The 19049-nt window shown below is 36.8% G+C and overlaps 1 protein-coding gene across 2 annotated transcripts in view; it reads left to right on the top strand.

Annotated features, from left to right (window-relative positions):
* Positions 1-19049, top strand: part of PEBP4 (phosphatidylethanolamine binding protein 4) — a 160424-nt gene that overhangs the window by 128742 nt on the left and 12633 nt on the right. For both annotated transcript variants that reach the window (XM_039354297.1, XM_039354296.1), the window contains exons 5-6: positions 4341-4386; positions 11840-11956. In XM_039354297.1, the coding sequence (XP_039210231.1) occupies positions 4341-4386; positions 11840-11956 (163 nt within the window). The remainder of the gene's footprint in view (positions 1-4340; positions 4387-11839; positions 11957-19049) is intronic.

Raw genomic sequence — 19049 nt, 5'->3', positions numbered from 1 at the left:
TCACTTCATATGACCTAGTTAGTTACCCATAGTATGACCCCATTGTGGGGTTGCCATAGGTTAAATGTTTCTTAGCAGCAGACTATTTGAATTAACCTTCAGAATAAAACTATTTTTCCCAGGAATTGTATTTGCTTATGAAGCTTAGGCATTTTGAACTGGACTGAAGATGAGTCCATGAGATGGTTATCTTGATTTATATAGCCCAAATGGTATGTCTAATTGAACAGTACTGTAGCATAACTCACTGCAAAAAAATACAGTTTTCAAAACAGCATGCCTTTTAATTTGGCTCGTAAGATTTCAAGACAGACTAGTCAACTATGTCGCTCTTTTCAAAATTAGAAAGGTATTGATGGGAGCGGTTAAAATGCAGCCCACAAAATACTTCAGTACAATTGAGCATCTAATGCTAATTTGCAAAACAAGGCAAATGTATTGTTGTCGTGAAGCAGTCATATTCACTTAGTCTTTGATGGTGTTTAAAATGTGTTTCTATGCCACAAATCATTCTCTTTTCTATTATTATATGGTGATAAGCTTGCAAAATTGGCTGGTAGTGTGATACTTCCCAAATAATTTGGTTCCAGATTATTAGAACAATGTAGAGGTAAGTATATTATTTAGTTAGAGCTACACTATTCCAGGTCAGTTGGTTCTGCTGGGTCTTGTTAGATTATAGTGACTAAGTTGTAGTCATAACCACATTTGAAAGACCCTAAGATGCAACCAGCTATTCTGTGTATAGTAGACAAATGATTATCTTGTCTGATATGTGAAGTTTGGGCAAGTAACTAGACTACCACTGTGCACTACTACCAGACTTCTCTGTGTAAAGGTTCTGGGCTTCATGAGATTATTATCATAAGATGCCAGGATTTTTTTTTGTTTTTTTTTTTGTTTTATGTATACTATCAAGATATGTTCTTGTTACCCACAGTTCTGATTTAATACAATAGCAGGTATTCATCAGAAGCATATTATTCATTATAATTCTATATGTGAAAAAGGCACAGTAAGATAGAGAAATCTATTGAATTTTTTATTTACTTATTCAAAATTTATACTGTAATGCAGTATTTGAAATAAATAAATAAACATTTATTTTGCTAAACATTTTGGTTTGGTTTGGTTTGTTTTCCTATGCCATTCTCTCCATAAAATGGTGATTCCATCATCAGATTGGTAACTAATAGATTTGATATTCTACATGAGATCTTTTTTGCTTAGCTACATGCCAATTTGGAATACAACATTAAAATAGCATCTCATCTGATAAACACTATTGCCATTTTTTGTTGTTATGATTTCAGTACCCTTGTGACAGGCAGAAATTAATTGAAACTTTTTTAGGTGTTTGGTGATGGACTTTTCCTGTTTAATTGCTATTGTAAAAATATTAAAAGCATTGGAACGATGCCGAAAAGTGGGTACTTTTAATAAGGCATAGTAGTTCAAAAAACCATAATTCATACTACTTTCTTTTTTTATTCAGTATATTTTGAAAAATTGGGCTAGTTATCTGAAGTGATTATCATCATACTATTTCTAATGATAACTTACTGGATCAAGTTAGACTTGAATCTTTTTGGTAGAAAAGAGGTGTGTCCATACTACAGGATTAATAAGAGATGTTGCAAATCAAAACTGATATGGTTTATCAGAGCTGGATGGGAGGGAAGACTTTAAAGTAGCAACAGGTATGGCAGGAAGTTCCACAGGACAGGTGCATTTAGTGCAACAAACACCATATATTATTAAATTATATTATATCATGCCATATGAATTCCTTATTCTTTAATACTGCTAATCCTGCTGTAATGTTTTCTGCTATATTTTTGTTTTATAATTATTTCAGCCTATCAGTAGGAGATAAATAAATTATCTACTTCTGGTAGATTGAAGATTTTTTTTTAATCATAAGAATCTTTTTTTTTTTTTTTGCTAAACTGACTTGCAATCAGTGTTATCAGGTTTCTTCCCATTCTAAATAGTAGAGTATCAGAAACCTGTATGTTTATAAAGGAGAAAAGAGATCAAAGTTGGCTCTGCCACCATCATACCTAGTTTAAGCACAATGTCCCAACCTTTATGTACCTTAATGCCAATATATGGAACACTTTGCTTGCAGACTGAACAAAACATTAGAACTAACATTCACCTAAACTTGCAGCATATTTTTCATGCAGAAGGAATTTTGATGACTGATAAAATTGTATGATTAAGAATGAAGTGCAAAGATAATATATCTGGTCTAAAAAAAATGCATCCACCTCATTGTAATCTGCTGTGAAGAGTATTTACAAAGCTGTGGGCTGGCCCGAGCTTTTTAGATAGCATCGCTGTATAGAACTGAAAAAGCATTGACAATCCTCTGAGAATGCAATAAACACTTAAGCGCTTAAGGTATTTCTAGCCCTACGTAGGAATGCACTGTCACTTAACAAATAATCCATAACTACTAAAATCAACTGGGAATTTGCCACTGTATATTAATGGGATATCCTTTACACTCATACTGAATTCAAAGTGACCACAGGCTTTCAATCAGAAACTGAATATCAAGATGTATACTGTGCTAAGCTACTTAAATATCTCTTATTCTCTTTATATGATGCATGTAAGCAGAAGCTGGACAACTATCTATTGTGGATGGTTTAATTTGTTTACATCACTGAACAGACCTATTTGGTGTCTCTTCCAATGTTATGATTTTATTCTGCTGCTAGAAATAGATGATATAAATCTTCATGGCTGTGTTGACTTGTGAAATTATTATTAACTTTACATGTTCTGCCTTTTTAATGGGCATAGTAGGTTTAATGATAATACAGTAATAAATTGGTGGTAGTTCATTGTTCTTACCTTTTTGTTTGTAAATGACTTTATGCCACATATAAACTATTATCGATTACAATTTAATATATTTTCAAAACACTTAATCAAACACATATCACTGTTTTAATTTTAATTATGATTAAATTCAAGCCTATAATTCTGAAAACAGATCTGCAAAATGCTTTTTACAGTTAAATTAACTTCTATTCAAATCAAGATGAGTTTGGCTTTAGAGCCCATTCGATACCTTTTAAACAATTTTCCCCTTAAAGGCATGCACATCTAACAGAAAGAAAGAAAAAAAACATGAGAAAAAGTTAAATGCACTTTTCAGCATCATGTGTTAAATACCTAAATGGTCTTTGACAGAGCTGAAATGTTTTCAATGAATACCTCTTCGGGATACAGCTGACAAATATGTGCATTGTCCTTGCATATTTCCCTTTTCTTTCCTCATACTTTACCTCCTTTTTGGTGTACTAGTTTACTTGTTTTTAAAACCACGGCGACCTTTTTGGCAAAGAAAATAATTAGCTACTGCCTGAATTCCTGTGCATACAATGGCCTCACATTGTATGCACAGGAAGGAAGGAAAACATTTGCAGCCTTCCTAGCAACCTGGAGCCCAGACAACAGGTCCAGTGCTACCAGTCTGTCACTCCCTCTGTGACATGGTAACAGCACAGCCTGTGATTCAGGAGAATTCCACAGAGTGCTGTGCTGCCATCTATAAAGCCACGACACTTTAAATATAAATTAGCAAGCAAACTATAGCTCCCACCAGCAGGTTTCCCCTCCCCATCTTTGCTGTATTGATTAGGCACAAAACAAAGTGTCAGGCAATTTTTAGAAGAAAAAAAAAACAAGTAAAGTGAAGTTAAGTTAAGCAAACTTGAGACAACTTTAATCAGGCGAAATATCATTTCATTTTTTCCCCTAACAAGATCATTGTAAAGGACATTTTAATCTCTTAGTATGGGAAGTTGTTACAAATTGTACTTAAGTTGATAAGGACAAAGTAAGATTCCTGTTTTTTAGTCAAACAGCCTTCTTTGTCCGCCGTGGGGAGATAATTCATTTATTTCATATCAATCCCGTCTTGGTTCTGAGAGTTCAAAATGGAGCAAAAAAAATAAAAAAGAGTTAGGTGTGATTTCATGCATGCAACACCAGCTTTGAAATATGTTGGTTGCATCCTCACTAGCTCCATACTCAACTGAAGCCTTTCAACTGGGTCACCCCTTTAATTAGTATTGTTGAGGTCACAATGCAACTCATAAAAGAGCCAAGTTTGAAGATCCCTGGATCAGGACTTTACCTTGGCTGTGAATTTGCTGCTTGTGTATTTTTTGTTTCAGGTAGCAATAGCTGTGAATGCGAACTCTGTTTCCTTTTTTCTGCCCGCCTATTCATATTCTTCTAAACAAAATCTACACAATATGTACATTTATGAAATCTTGGAAAAGAGCTGGTTCCATTTAACACAATTTATCTCTTTTCAGGGTGCTGATTTGAAGACGGGGAACCTGCAAGGTCATGTATTAGCAGGTAAGCAGAAGCCCTCAATACTTCCTAAGAACTTCTGTGTATCATTCGGTATCTGTTACAGAGGTCTCTATAGTTGTATAGGAAGTATGGATCCCTGTTCATGTGTGTGATTGTGTGATCTTGATTGCCTGCAAATCAGTGAAGGCCAGATCCATTCAAAGCACATCAAGATGAATCCCATTGGTCACTGTCATTCAACAGCTAGATTTTTTTTTTTTTTTGTCTGTTAAGAAACGGGGAAATTGTAAAACTGTTCTCTTACATAGGAATGATCCCAAAACACCTCATTTTCCCCCTCCTGGATCTTTTTTTTTTTAAAGCATCAGGTAATTCTGATGCTGCTGCAAATTATTTTAGTCTCTAGTGCAACCTAATTGAAGTTCATGCTGAGGTGTGACACCACCAGCACAAAAGCCATTCCCAAATTCCACCTCTTTCAACTGATTTCATGAAAGAGCATCTCCTATAGAAAAGGAAGTATTTATCTCCGCATGGTAACAGATTGGAAAGAGACACTTACGCATTTCACAGGATTTATAAGGTCCAAAAAGCTACTTCTCCAATAGGAACGGAAGTAGGTATGGTTATTAGAGCAATTTCCATATAAAAACACTGCTGCAGGCAGGCAGGCAGGCAGGAGATGGGGAAACCCCATTTCTATATTTGATAAATAAACATTAAACTATATTCTGGCTACTCGTACTGAGGGATGGGTGTGTTTGCTCTGTTCTTGATGTAGTGTGACTGGGAATGTGCTGGATGCACACGAACCTGGAAATTACCCACAGTAATTTTCCAACAAAACCCATCTATTTTACATAGCCAATGTCTGTCCTCATTTTCAATAATACATTTAAAAAAACTCCTAAGTATGAATAACAGTATTTTGCATATTTTCCCCTCATTATACTTTTCTGTCTGCTTCTGCTGTCTTTACCTTACATTACAAATTCCTTAGGAATTTGTTTTGCTTTTAAAAATGCAGGTAACACTCAGTAAAGTAAACATCTAACTCGATATTAGAGCAATATCAAGTATTAAACAATATATGGTCATTTCAAATTAAAAAAGAAAAACTATTGTTGAATAAATAACAAAATCTGTGCAAAAGGTAAACGTGTTGATTAGTAGATTGCCTTTTCAAAAATGTTTTGTATGTAATCCTTCATATAAAACTTTTTCCAATTTTTTCAAAATAATTCTCTTAATAATTCCTCATGCCTGATTCTTCCATAAAGATAAACATTAGTGAACCTCAGTATCAAAATCTAATCTACAATCCAAAAGGTCCAAATATGTCTAACTCTTTTCAATCTTAGAAATAAAAAAAATCCTTTTTATTATACATTGATCCATGTAATTGCCAAGATCTTTGTGGAAATAAGTAATCTTTCTAGTGAGGCCCACAGGTATTGGTAGCATACAAAATTTTCATTCCACATAAATATAGCCAATAAGAAGGAAGTCCAGTGATACATTTGAAAATCTGTGAAGTAAAATTAAAACCACCATCATCATCAATAGATAATCTCAATTTAGCCATAGATGCAATACATTGCAGAGTATAATACAAATACTGTGCCTATTATGGCCACTACTAATAAAGGGACTGGAAAGAACTCAAGAGGCATGGTCTGTATATTTGTCCTAATTTGCTTGAACAGAGTGCACCATCTAAATTTACATCTTGCTTAATGTAAAAACAGCCTGGTTTTTCCACCTAGCAAGGAACTTGTGCACTTTGCCTAACCATGGAGATTGGTGTGAGTAAAACAAGTGGATTTTGTATTCATGTAAAGGATTGGAGGTTCAGCCATTGTTTATTTGCTTGTTCATGCCATCAGTCCTTAAGTGAGTCTTAAGTGCAGATCAGCTCAAAATCTGATTTGAAATTTCCTGTATTTCATCAAGACAGTAACTAAATGTAGATTCAAAGCTTAAACATCAGGGGGTTTTTTTCCTTCCCTACTCCCACCCCCATTTTTAAAGTATTTTCCATCTGGTCCAAGAAAACAAAAAAAAAATCAAGAAACTTTGAAAGCTTGCACTGTATTTTATGAACTTGTTTTGCCTATTCAAAACAGATTTGCTGATGGCATTTTATACAGTAGTAGCAATAGATTCTGAGCTTGTTTAAACAAGCAGGGTGTTGAATTTTAACAAATATGTCCCTTCTTAAGGTAGCATGACAAAATTCTGACAAGATTTGACTCTATTTTTTTAAATTCAGTTCTAGAAGATGTTGCCTTAGCTTTCAAAAACACTACTGCATACATACCATTGACCTCCTTGTAAAAATGAGACCCCAATAAACTGAGAACCAAGATATGCACTATGGGTTCTCCGAAAGATGGCAGAGAGAATAGCTTTGAAATGTCCTGTGCAGAATAGTGTGGCTAGGCTCTGGGTGACCCAGTTCAGGTTCCAAGATTTCCAGAGAGGGAAGATAATAACAGGAAAGATTCCTAGGACTACAGGCTCAGAAAATCCAGGAAATGTCAGCATCGGACCAGCAAATCAGAAGAATCATTTCACACTCAAGCTGGACAGCAGATTGTGACTTCTTCTTTATCTTATACAAAAAGAAGAGCCATCGTTATGCAATAGGTATACTTTCCTATCACAGAAAAAGCAAAGCGTTTCCTACTCTTACTTCCTATAATCTTCCGCATCTAATTCCGCTTCCCAAAGACTATTTTTTCTAAGTTCACACACGTAAAGTGAAAAGTAGAAAGGTGGTTTCTACATTAAAGAGAAACCCAATCTGGAATGAAGGAGGAATTTCCTAAGAGTGAGAACAGCTAATCAGTGAAATAGCTTGTCTCCTGGAATTGTGGATGCTCCCTCATTGGAGGTTTTCAAGAAAGTATTGCACAACCATTTGTCCTGGATGGTATAGGATCTCTTGCCATGGCAAGGGGTTGGTCTAGACCAGGGGTAGGCAACCTTAGCTCTTTTATGACTCGCAGACTTCAACTCCCAGAATTCCTGAGCCAGCATGGCTCAGCTTGGAAACCACTCCCTTTCCCCTCAGCGTGGCTGGCTCAGGAATTCTAGGAGTTGGTCAGTTGAGTCATAAAAGAGCCAAGGTTGCCTACCCCTGGTCTAGAAGAACTCCAAGGTCCCTTCCAATCCTGTTACTCTGTAAAGTAGACACAGATTATACTTGAGGTCCTCAAAACATCCAAGTAATAATGAGTCCATCAATGCATCCTTTGATGTTTAGTGCCTTCTGCTTATTCATACTGCAATGCGAGATAGCATAACTTTAACCTTCAACAATATCTTTGGGTCTCATATGAGTCCCAGATAAGCTCTTAGAAAATACGATTTGAACTGGCCATAGCCTTCTGCTTTGTTTTCTGCTGTATGGATACGCTGTGATAGGCCATATCCATCATGTCAACCATTTTATTGTGGGAGTGCTGAAAATATATTCTTAAAATTCCAGTGTCACTAGCCCCACCTGCAAGGCTTTTACATCAGCTGATGGATTTGCAGGACTGGACAATCATAAGAAAGCTACGTTTTGTTGCTCATAAAATTTTGAAGTGAAAAAAGTGCATCAGGAAGTGAATTTGTGATAGTTACATTCAAGAAGAAAGAGTACCACCTCCCACCCACCCCTTTTGATTCGGCTATGAAGAATTTCATCTCTTCAATTTCTTTACATCATCTTGTCTTCTAGAATCCAATCTGAAATGCCCTTTGAGCTAAGATTGGGGTTTTAAACCATTAAGGAGCATCTGCATACATAATAGCTCTGCTTGATACTTGATTCTTTTTTTCACAACACAGAGGGAGGGGAAGCCATCAACCCACTAGTGAGGCATTAAAGATTGACAGCAAGTAATACCCTGATTTCATTTACATCTGAGCTCTTCAGAAATTAAGTGTAGTTTCCTCTTGCTGGTTCTTATGGCAACCTATGCAATTGATAGAGCATATGGAAGCTAAACTAGCTAGAAATGTTGAGATGATTGAAGTTGGAACTTGATGGGGAGGTCTGGATTCCTGCTTTCTAACTAACATCTTGTCAGGCAGGAATATATGTTTTAAGCCCCTGTCATGGTCAAATGCATGCTATCGGAGGAAAGCTATTATATAGTTTGCCAGTTCTGCAAAAACAGAAAATAGTGCTTTTATGAACCCTACAGCAACCAGTTGCTATCCTAAACTCAAACATTATGGTAGTGTTGTGACTTTATCTTTAATTAGTTACAGGCTTAGAAGATCCAGTTCCCAATACCCATCCAGCCATGGATCTTACCAAGTTTAGGCCAATCACTCCCTCAGCTTACTCTACTCTACAGGGATGTTATGAGAAAGGACCTGGGTCAAAAGTATGATGTTGTTGTTAATTGCCAAGTCGTGTCCGACCCGTCGCGACCCCATGGACAATGTTCCTCCAGGTCTTCCTGTCCTCTACCATCTTCTGGAGTCCATTTAAATTCACACCTACTGCTTCAGTGACTCCATCCAGCCATCTCATTCTCTGTCCCCTTCTTCTATTGCCCTCAATCTTTCCCAACATTAGGCTCTTCTCCAGTGAATCCTTCCTTCTCATTAGGTGGCCAAAGGTGGCCAAAAGTATGATATAAATGTAAAAAATAATCAATGCTGGGGAAAAAAAAGTTAAAAAATATTTAAAATATCTTATCCTGTTCTTTCCAGAGAATTTCCATATCCTATGTTTGGGTATCTTATCAACTTAGCAGTTTTTTAGTTTTAGTTCGTTAGTATTCTGGTAGCTGCATTTATATCCTATTTTAATTTTATCTTTCTTAATTTCTACAATCTATTTAGAATGTTTCCTTTTATCTTCTTATGAATCTTTAATATGTTATGAACTTGTAAGAGTTAATAATAAAAATAATGAAAAGTACAATTAATATAGATACTGGCTGTGTTTGTGGGCTAAAATTGAACTAGTTGGTATTATATGGATCGCGAACGGATGTATAGCTCATTGAGTTATATCAGCCACGGTGGTGCAGTGGTTAGAATGCAATACTGCAGGCTACTTCTGTTGACTGCTGGCTGCCAGCAATTCGGCAGTTCGATTCTGACCGGCTCAAGGTTGACTCAGCCTTCCGTCCTTCTGAGGTCGGTAAAATGAGGACCCAGATTGTTGGGGGCAAAATGCTGACTTTGTAAACCGCTTAGAGAGGGCTGACAAGCACTGTGAAGTGGTATATAAGTCTAAGTGCTATTACTATCTGAATCCACCCAGCATAGTTAATTCCTGTGGAATTCTGGGAGTTGAAGTCCTCATGCCTTAAAATTGTCAAGTTTGGGAAACACTGCCATAAACCATGATTTCTTTAACCATATATCAATGTACTGTACAAAAAAGCCACTCTCCTGATGCAGTCAGAGGATATGTTTGCATGACATTTTTATTCACACAACACATTAGACCAAAATGTGTAGATATTTAATTTGCCATTCAGTCTCTTTTGCTAATAGTCATTTCCTCCTAGTAGTAAGTAATCATTTTCCTTTTTAAAAGCTGTCTCTATATAATGCACCACCATTCACAAAGGTTAGACTCATGTAACTCTATGATATACGGATAGCTTTAAAGTACGTTAGCATTTCTATAGCTGTATTCAAATCATATTGAGACACAAATTGGCAACCACATTATAACCTGGGATGAAAAACAAACTCAGCCTATATGATTAGCTGAATGCTGAGTATATTGGATTACTGGATTAATTAATCAATTAAACCAGATTACATTCCCCAGGGAGAAATTAATGTAAAAATGGCCTATTTTTCCCAATATATTTTTCTCTCTAATAATATCCAATTGAAGAGAAGCAAGATGAAAAAAAAATATTCATTTCTCACCTCCAAATTATTCTTTTGCAAGGCCATTTTGGCCCAAAGTTGAAACTTAGAGAGTTCGGGTTAATAATGAAAAAATGATGGGAAGAAAGATATTAAAAGAATTCCCTACAGGTCAGGGAATTATGGCGATAAGAACATCAATGCATTAATTATCTGCTTTTTCATTAAAGGACAGTGTTTAAGGTGGCTAACAAGAGTAAAATAAAAGGCAAACACAAATGAAAACATTATTGAAACATCATTAAAATAGAGGATTGCGCTTATACAGGTCAGCAGCCAACCCACTACAAACACCCAAGGTTTGCCTGGAATTCTTCAGTTGGGGCCTCAATCCAACGTAACTAAGTTACAGTATTCTTTATTCATTTATTTAGATTCACATTTATACCTTCCCCTCCACAATTACATATAGACTTTCAACATTTAAAATGATAAAACCTAGCACGGCTCAGCTAGGTTAGTTGTGAGACTACCTATCTCCAGTTATTATCTGCCCCTACTACACGAGCTGATAGGTTGACACTTCAGGTCCTCTAATGCCATCAATGGGATCCAGAAAACATCCTTTCTCTCTCTTTTTTTTTTTTGTCCTGGTGCCTGCTCTTTGACAAAGCATGTCAAAGCAGGGTTCTCCTGCCTCCCAAGATTCTGGTGACCCAATCTAATTGGCCCTCCTTAAGTTTTTAAGTTTTCCCCTGTGAACTGGGTTAGGACATTGAGAATCCTTCACTTATAATTTAGAATACGTCATGTTTTGAAATCTCGTTTTACTATTTATTATTTAGCCTGTTTTTATCACATTGTGTGTTTTGCCTTTATTGTTTATCTTGTTTTGTTTTTAATCCTATATTAGCCACACAGAATCCCATATTGTGAGTTATTTTATTTAAAGAAATACCTGTGAGCATGATAGCGAGAGGTAGACAAACTGGAATAAGTCTAAAATTAGGTAGTGCTTTGGGGTTTGCGTGTCATCCATCTGGAAGATGGGTTAGGAGAGGTAACAAGAGGTGGATTTGGAAAGAAAAGGAACTAATCTCAGCTTAAGTGGTTGGGGAAACCAGGTGAGGTTAAAGGGAGTTTCTTTCCAACAAAGACAAGACAAGCACATTCTCGCAACTTGATGGCAAACAGCCAGATAAAGAGAAAGGGTGGCAACATGTTCAGAGATTGTACACACACACCAGGTGCTCTAAAGAAAGATTGAAATCTATACCATTAATCCTCATTTGCTTCCATCATTATATTCCTTATTAGGAATGTTTAATAATGCCTCTCTAAATAGGGATCGCAGTTGAAGAAAATAAAGAATTCTAGCCCCTACGTCTGGTGTAGTGTATAAATACAAACAAACTAAGAATTATAGAGGTGTAAAAAAAAATCCCTCAGAAATAGAAAAAAAAAAGTCTCAGCAAAACTATAAGTCAAAGAGGCCCAGTATAGATAAATTCAACAAATAAGATGGTTATTAAGAAAAGGCAGTAGGCTCATTCCTTTTCCAAAGTGGCTGTGTCTCGATCTTAGATAAATGTTTTCAGGGGGCATATACGCACATATACAACCAGCATTTTATTTTACTTTTATTTCTGGTATCCAGACTACCTCCAGCCCACACCACCCCCTGAAAGTGGTTACCACCGCTACCAGTTCCTCCTCTATGAACAACCAACTCGTGAAGTGGTATCCTTGAATCCAGATGAAATTGCATCTTCCGGTGAGAAACTCCTTTGCCTCTTTCGCAGTTCAAAGGTGTCCTTTGTTATTACGTTAGTTGCAGGAAGAGAATTGGTGCCTTCTTTCGGGTTGATTTTTTTTTTTCCAGTTTGCTTCAGCGTGGTTAGAATTCCCCATAGGTATCTGTTGTGAAAAGGATGAAAATGCCGCAGCAGGGGGCATGGCTTTGCTTGAAGCAGGATGGATATTTGCTTGACAGTGTGGGAAATATTTGTTGCTGCTGCTATTACCAAAGTAAATTCGCATGTCGACTCTGTAAAGGTGACCAAGCAATCATAGAGTTGGAGAAGTCTCAGAAACAAACAGCTCAAGGTGCTTTGTTTGGAATATATAAAGCATACCGGTCCCCAGATAAGGTGAACCTATGCAGATAGTGATGCTTTTAAATGGAGAATGGTGATCAGAGCTGGGGTGGCAAAGCTTTGATGGCCAGCGGGAATGTGCTGTCGTTGTTACGGTTATTCTTTGAGGGACACAATCAAAAGGGACATGATACTGTGACTGCATGAAATGAGTAAGGAAGGCCTGTATTTCTGTGGATGGCATGTGTAGAAGGTTACAGAGATGCTAAGCTTCTTGGGTGTGGTAAGCCTAATTAAAGACTTAGCTGGTATTTTATTTTATTATTAATATTAATATGGTGCAAAAAATTAGGAAATAACATTGCCAAAGGTTTGTTGCTATACTTCAGTGGTAAAGTGTATTGAAGATTTGGGGACCTCAAAGGAAAAAGCATCCAAAATGTGTATGGCAGCTGGCCGACTCTGCGAGTATTAATACCACTTTACAATGCCTTGGTAAGGCCACACTTGGAATACTGCATCCAGTTTTGGTCACCATGATGTAAAAAAGACGCTGAGACTCTAGAAAGAGTACAGAGAAGAGCAACAAAGATGATTAGGGGACTGGAGGCTAAAACATATGAGGAACGGTTGCTGGAATTGGGTATGTCTAGTTTAAGGAAGAGAAGGACGAGGGGGGACATGATAGCAGTTTTCCAATATCTCAGGGGCTGCCACAAAGAAGAGGGAGTCAGGCTATTCTCCAAAGCGCCTGAGGGCAGGACAAGAAGCAACGGATGGAAACTGATCAAGGAGAGAAGCAACCTAGAACTAAGGAGAAACTTCCTGACCGTTAGAACAATTAACCAATTGAACCACCTGCCTCCAGAAGCTTTGAATGCTCCAACACTGGAAATTTTTAAGAGGCGACTGGACAGCCATTTGTCTGAAATGGTATAGGGTTTCCTGCCTGAGCAGGGGGTTGGACTAGATGACCTCCAAGGTCCCTTCCAACTTTATTATTATTATTATTAGTTGAAGTCCACATATGTTAGTTGCCAAGTTTGAGAAACGCTAACCTAAAAAGTAGGCATGCTGGCATACATGCTTATGTTTTAATGTCTGAGTAAAGGAGGAAAGGTGTTAGAAAAAAATGAATGGACCTGAGGGATATGAACACCCTTCTTTGAATTCCTGGGAAAGGAAGGCGGAAAGGCAAAGATTGGTGGGTGGTTGAATTGAGCAGCAGAGTTGAGGCTGGGAAGATCAAGGAACTGGGCAGGACTAGAAGGTTGAGGTTGAAAAGAGGAAGAGGGAGGGAAGCTTCTGAAATGATGGGATGTCCAGGCTAGCAGATATGTGCCGGATTCCTTTCCTCCACCCTAGCTACTGCCCCAGTCAGCACCAGATGATAGAGCAAAGAGGAAACAAAAGGTTCTTAAAGTTGGCACCAGAATTGACATGATAAATTCAAGCAGACATGCTAAGCAGTAAGTATACCGCGTGCCTGGCAATGCAGAATCAAGTTTTCCTGCCCTGCTGCTTCTGCTGTGTTCAGAATCAAAGCCTACCTGTGATTATTTGATTAAATTTCCATAGTGTAGTAAGCCTTGGCTTCTTCCAGCCACATTTTTTTAAGCAGCCACACTGACTGCATTCAAGCTTCATATTAAACAAATAAAAACATCCCTCTTTCCCTTATGGCTTAGTATGACTTGGGAACCGAGCCTTTGACCATCAGTGGACTCAATCACTGGGTTATGTAGGAGAACACTATTAATAATCCAGCTGCATGGCAAACCTATTTAGGGTACATATATACTTTCCATTGCATGTCAATTGAGAATGGGTGGCAAAGAAACAGCCAGGCTGAAAGACAGAAGATGTAAAGGTGAGGAAGATCTCAGATACTGTGAAACTGAAAATAAATAGCCTTTGCTCCTATATCTAAGAGCTTTAGGAGTTTCATTGGTGACACCTCGGAGTTATCATGCATGTCAAGCAATGAGATAAAAATCAGGAATAATAAGATTTGGCAATTGAGTTGCACAAACAATCTTCAAACGATGTTAATAAAATAACAGCTCTGCTGAGCCAGGCACGTTCTTAGCACGGAGGGACAACTAGTCTCCCAGAGGTAAATGCTGCTTTAAGAATTATTTGCTCAAGTGGAATGTCAAAAGAGAGATGAACAGAGAGATTCGGGAATAAGAATGCCTCGCCCATGGCGACATGACACTACACAAGAAGTACCAAGCACCTATTGAAATCAGTTTATGGAGTCAAAGAAACAACAGGTGCACAACATTCTGCTTTAAGAAGTATAATTCACATTATGGCTGTAAAAAAAACTGAGCAAGCTCTTTGAAAGCAGTGAGAGAAGAATGAAATTTCCCAAATGAATTTGTCCTTCTTTGCCAGTTTGTAAACCAATGCTATATATTACAGCTGAGAAGTCCTCCAAACGATGATGATGACACAATGCAAATTGGATTAGAGGATGATGAGAGCCCCTGTCTAAGGTCTGCTGGGGGTAGATAAAATATAGTCAAGAGTCTGCAGCTCTGTCACCAACTACATAGTTATGGGGTGTGCAGAAGACGTATCCTCAAAGAGGTCACTAAGTTTGAACCTCAATGAGTGTCCTATTCAACTGACTACAGTGCTATGATAGTATATATCAGGGGTGTCAAACTCGCAACATCACGTTACTTGTCGTGACATATCACAACTTTTTTTTCCATTGCCAGAAATGGGGTGGGCATGGTTTCGGCATGACGTATCCGGCCCATGGGCCGGCAGTTTGACACCCCTGGTATATACTGTAGTGTAGAATAAGAGGAGAGAATTGCTTCATTGTTCTTAACGTGTGCATGTATAAACAGATACACATGAAAGAGGAGGGTTCTTGTGCTTTGAGAACCTATGTTTGATCTGAGGCCTGGGGTTGTGTTTTATTATTTGTTAGGGCCCCTGTTTCATTTTGTTTTACTTATAAAAAAATTTTATAAAATTACTTGAGTATGGGCTGACTGATTTGATGTTTTTATCTGTTTTTATGTTTTTGCTAGTTTCGTAGGCTGCCCAGAGTCCTTTGCGGTTGAGCAGCGAAATTCAGATAAAGATAGAGAGACTAATGGACAAATAGATAGATATGCTAGGCTACACAAACAAAAATGATGCCAAACATCCAAGCAAAATATTAAGTTATTGATAGAAAAATTGCAAAAATGGTGCACAGATAGAGAAAGGAGGAAGAGTCAGTCTTTATCAGGTGCACCAGAGGAAATATCCAATAGGTTTCTGTGAGACTCACACAATCACATTCCACACAACATATTGGTTATCACACCAGTAGGTGTGCTATCTGAGGAAAGGATTGTAGTATTTTCCAAGTATGAATTTGTGTGCTTTGTGGCAGGATTGTTGCATATGCTTTCTATACAAAAGTTAACACTGTATTAAGCACAAAGTGTATGGTAAATGAGAAGAATGTGTGCAAGAAGTATGTAATAAGTATATAACAAGAGAGGGAAAAATAAGTTTCCCATTCTGGCAATTGGACAGAATTCATTATTTCTCATCTTGACAGGTAACAACTTTGGATTGTGATTTCCCGGTCATGATTCTCAGATGCTTCAACTTTATTAAAATAAGTAGCTGTTGGAAATTTGTTTACTGATACATATGAAGCTATGTATTTATATAACTAGCTCCAAATTTATATAATAAAATTTTAACCCATGCAATTACAAGCATTTCTGAGTAGATTCCATAGTTAAAATTCCAAAATTAATGTATTAAAATCTCAAATCCTTAGAAAAAGAGGAATTCCTTAGCCCAGGCAGAAAAGATATATATATAGGTACAGTGCAGTTAGTTGCATGCAGGAAAGGTCTTGATCAAAAAAAAAAAAAAGAGAGAGAGAGGATGTATTCTAAATATGACTACGTTCAATCCCTCGTTCAGAATCACCGAAATAAATATTTAAAATATTGTTAAAAATGGTTTGTACAGAGCTTAACATTAAAAAAAAATCTTAAATGAGCCTATGGTCTTTCATAAACACAAGTGATTCTCGCATAACCAATTTTGTCTTTAAGTTATCACGAGTTCAAGACCAATTACTACTGGCTTCTATGTAGATCCATGGGAGGATTTCCTACTGATTTGCAGGAGTTATTATAAAACAAGGGTGGGGTCCCCAGATTTAGTTGAAGTTTGATCCTAGTGTGTCCTTTTCCTTAGGGAAGCGATGGACTGAGTCCCAATAGTACCCCAATCAGGAAAGGGATGTTCTGGATAAATGATTCTATAGAAGGTAAGGGATGTGCTTTTATAATGACCACGTTGATGGTTCTTTCAGTGGGGTAAATCTTCAGGAAAATATGGCAGTGGAGGTATAGGGAGGAACAGGAAGTTTTGAAAGAGAGGCCTTCCCACTTCACAGTGTCCAGATGTGCTGGCCAAACAAAGCTAGATTAAGCTTTTGCATCAGGGATCTCATATTTTTCTATTTGTTCTATTCATGGGTTTTTTAAAAAAAATATTCCAGAACTTTGGTCAAAGGCAAAGCTATACTGGTAAAAAAAAAACTGGGTATGTTTGAGTGTTGCTGTTGTTTTTGTATTACTTTTGCTCTTAGTCTCTCACGGTACCTGATCAAGTTCTCTGGAACCCTGGGGTTCTACAGAACACAGTTTGAAATGTCCAGGTTTAAACAATCTGATCAATAGTTTTTGTGCTATCTTGATCAGTAACCAATTTCAATATCTGATGAAGTGTTCCATAATTAATATGCAAAATGCCATAAAACTCTTTGTTGTTTTTTCTGGCAGGAAAAAAAGAACTCTAACTTGGCTGCCATTCTAGAAACTTTAATTAAAAACAAATTCAGTGAAACAAATTTTATCCAATTCAGACATTTCCTGAAAATATGACATTAACAACTGAAACAGAAGCTTATTTTCAAAGGAAAATTTAACACGTCTGATTAAAATACTGTGAGAGCAGAATTAAATAATACATTGGGATCAAGTCTCTGACAAACTACCACCTTGCTGTACACAGCCAAAGATCTAAATTGTTTCAGGGGTAAAATCAAAGGAAAATGTAAGTTACCTGGTTTAATGGGGATGAGGAATGGGATATTTTAAACTGTATTAGTTCAAGGCCACGGAGGAATCTAAGAGCTAAAGATTTCGGAGCAATGCCAGAATGCGGAATAGGCAGTCAGTGCATTGACTTCAGTTCATGCTGAAATCCAATCTGATATAAGTAGAGTATTGAGTTGCACTAGCAAAACTGATCATTAGCCAGAAGCCAATTATATCTACTGTAAAGATAAAATTGCAGCTAAAATGTAGATAGCTTGAGGTTCCAAGAGGGAAGGGCAGGATAAAAGTATCACGAATTCCATATAGTATTTTCTTTTTCTTCCATAGTTTCTAAAGCATTCTATTTCTAGTCTTCTTATGAACATAACTTCAAAAATAGCTTTCCGTAGAGCACAGTGCTATTAGATATAAACAACTTTAAATTAATTCAGTTGTGAGCTTCAGACAAAGGTCTGATTTTTGCACTTCTGATGTATTCAATGATGATGTGGTCCTAGAACAAGACACAAAAGTGCATCAAGTTAGGAGAGTTGAACTTGATATTCTAGTTCAGTTCCATGTATTTAGCAAGAGGTGTTCCACAATAGGATTACTTACCACAACAATGATTTTTAGTTTAGAACCCTTTCCTTAGTATTAGCGAGGTTTCTGAAAGCAGAATAACTGATTCCAACAGTCCTTCTATTTTCTCTTGGTTTAAAATTGTGCAACAACCCAGCAATCCAATTTAAAGGAAATCATGAATCTTAGCATAGTGTATTGTTAATTACTTCACTGAAATTCAACAAGTTTCAGGTGAGTTCTGTGCAATTTCCTTTTCTTTCCATCCTACCTATACATCTGTTTTTGTGGCAATCTGATTTGGAGAGCACTCAGTTCTGTACAAAAACAGAGCTTCCCTTTCGTTTTGTATCTCCTGCTGGTCAACGTAAGTGGCTCCAAAAACTTTATGAGAAAAAAAAGAAATATTATTTTTTTCTCTCCAGGCCTTGCATACAAACCTATATTGTGTTTGTCCTTGAATTCTCCCCTATTTAAAAAAAAATTCAAACAAGTACTTTTCTTACAGAAAAGCTACTTCAACCATTTTGTCATTTAGCTTTCTTTTAGCTACTTTCAAGTCTTATTTAAAATTATGACATTGTTTCAGCTTCCAGGCATATGGGTCAATTATATTTTATAGCTGATTGTTCTCTGCTATCATTTTCATGTCAGCTCACTATTTTACTGAAGTGATCTCCTCTACAGTAAGTGTCTTAAATACGAGTGGTCCATGATTCATCAGTTCACATATTCCATTGTTAAACCATCATTAAGTTTCTGTAAATATTGGGTTAGCATGAAGTCACCCAGGGAATCCAAAATCTGAAAAAGAAAAAATGCTCAATAAATAAATAAGCAGATTCACACATTCTATATCTTTTTTATAATTTGTTAGTTCAGCAGCACATTTCAGCTGGTATGAAATATTGTTTAATACTGACCCAAAAACATTAATAGTGGCAAAACAAACCATTTAAATAAAAATGACCACACAATGGCCATTTAGACTTCAACCGATACAAAAAACATTTGCTTCACAACCTTGTGCCCAAACCTAAATCCCAAACTTGCATACTTTGCTAATGTTACTGGCAATCCATTATAACATTTCAATCACCCATCCCAAAATATA

The sequence above is a fragment of the Crotalus tigris genome, unplaced genomic scaffold, assembly GCF_016545835.1.
Source record: "Crotalus tigris isolate CLP2741 ecotype Arizona unplaced genomic scaffold, ASM1654583v1 scf7180000018549.3470463, whole genome shotgun sequence".
Taxonomy (NCBI): Eukaryota; Metazoa; Chordata; class Lepidosauria; order Squamata; family Viperidae; genus Crotalus; species Crotalus tigris.
Note: the sequence above shows the minus strand (reverse complement) of the source record. Positions and strands in the feature narration are given on the sequence as shown.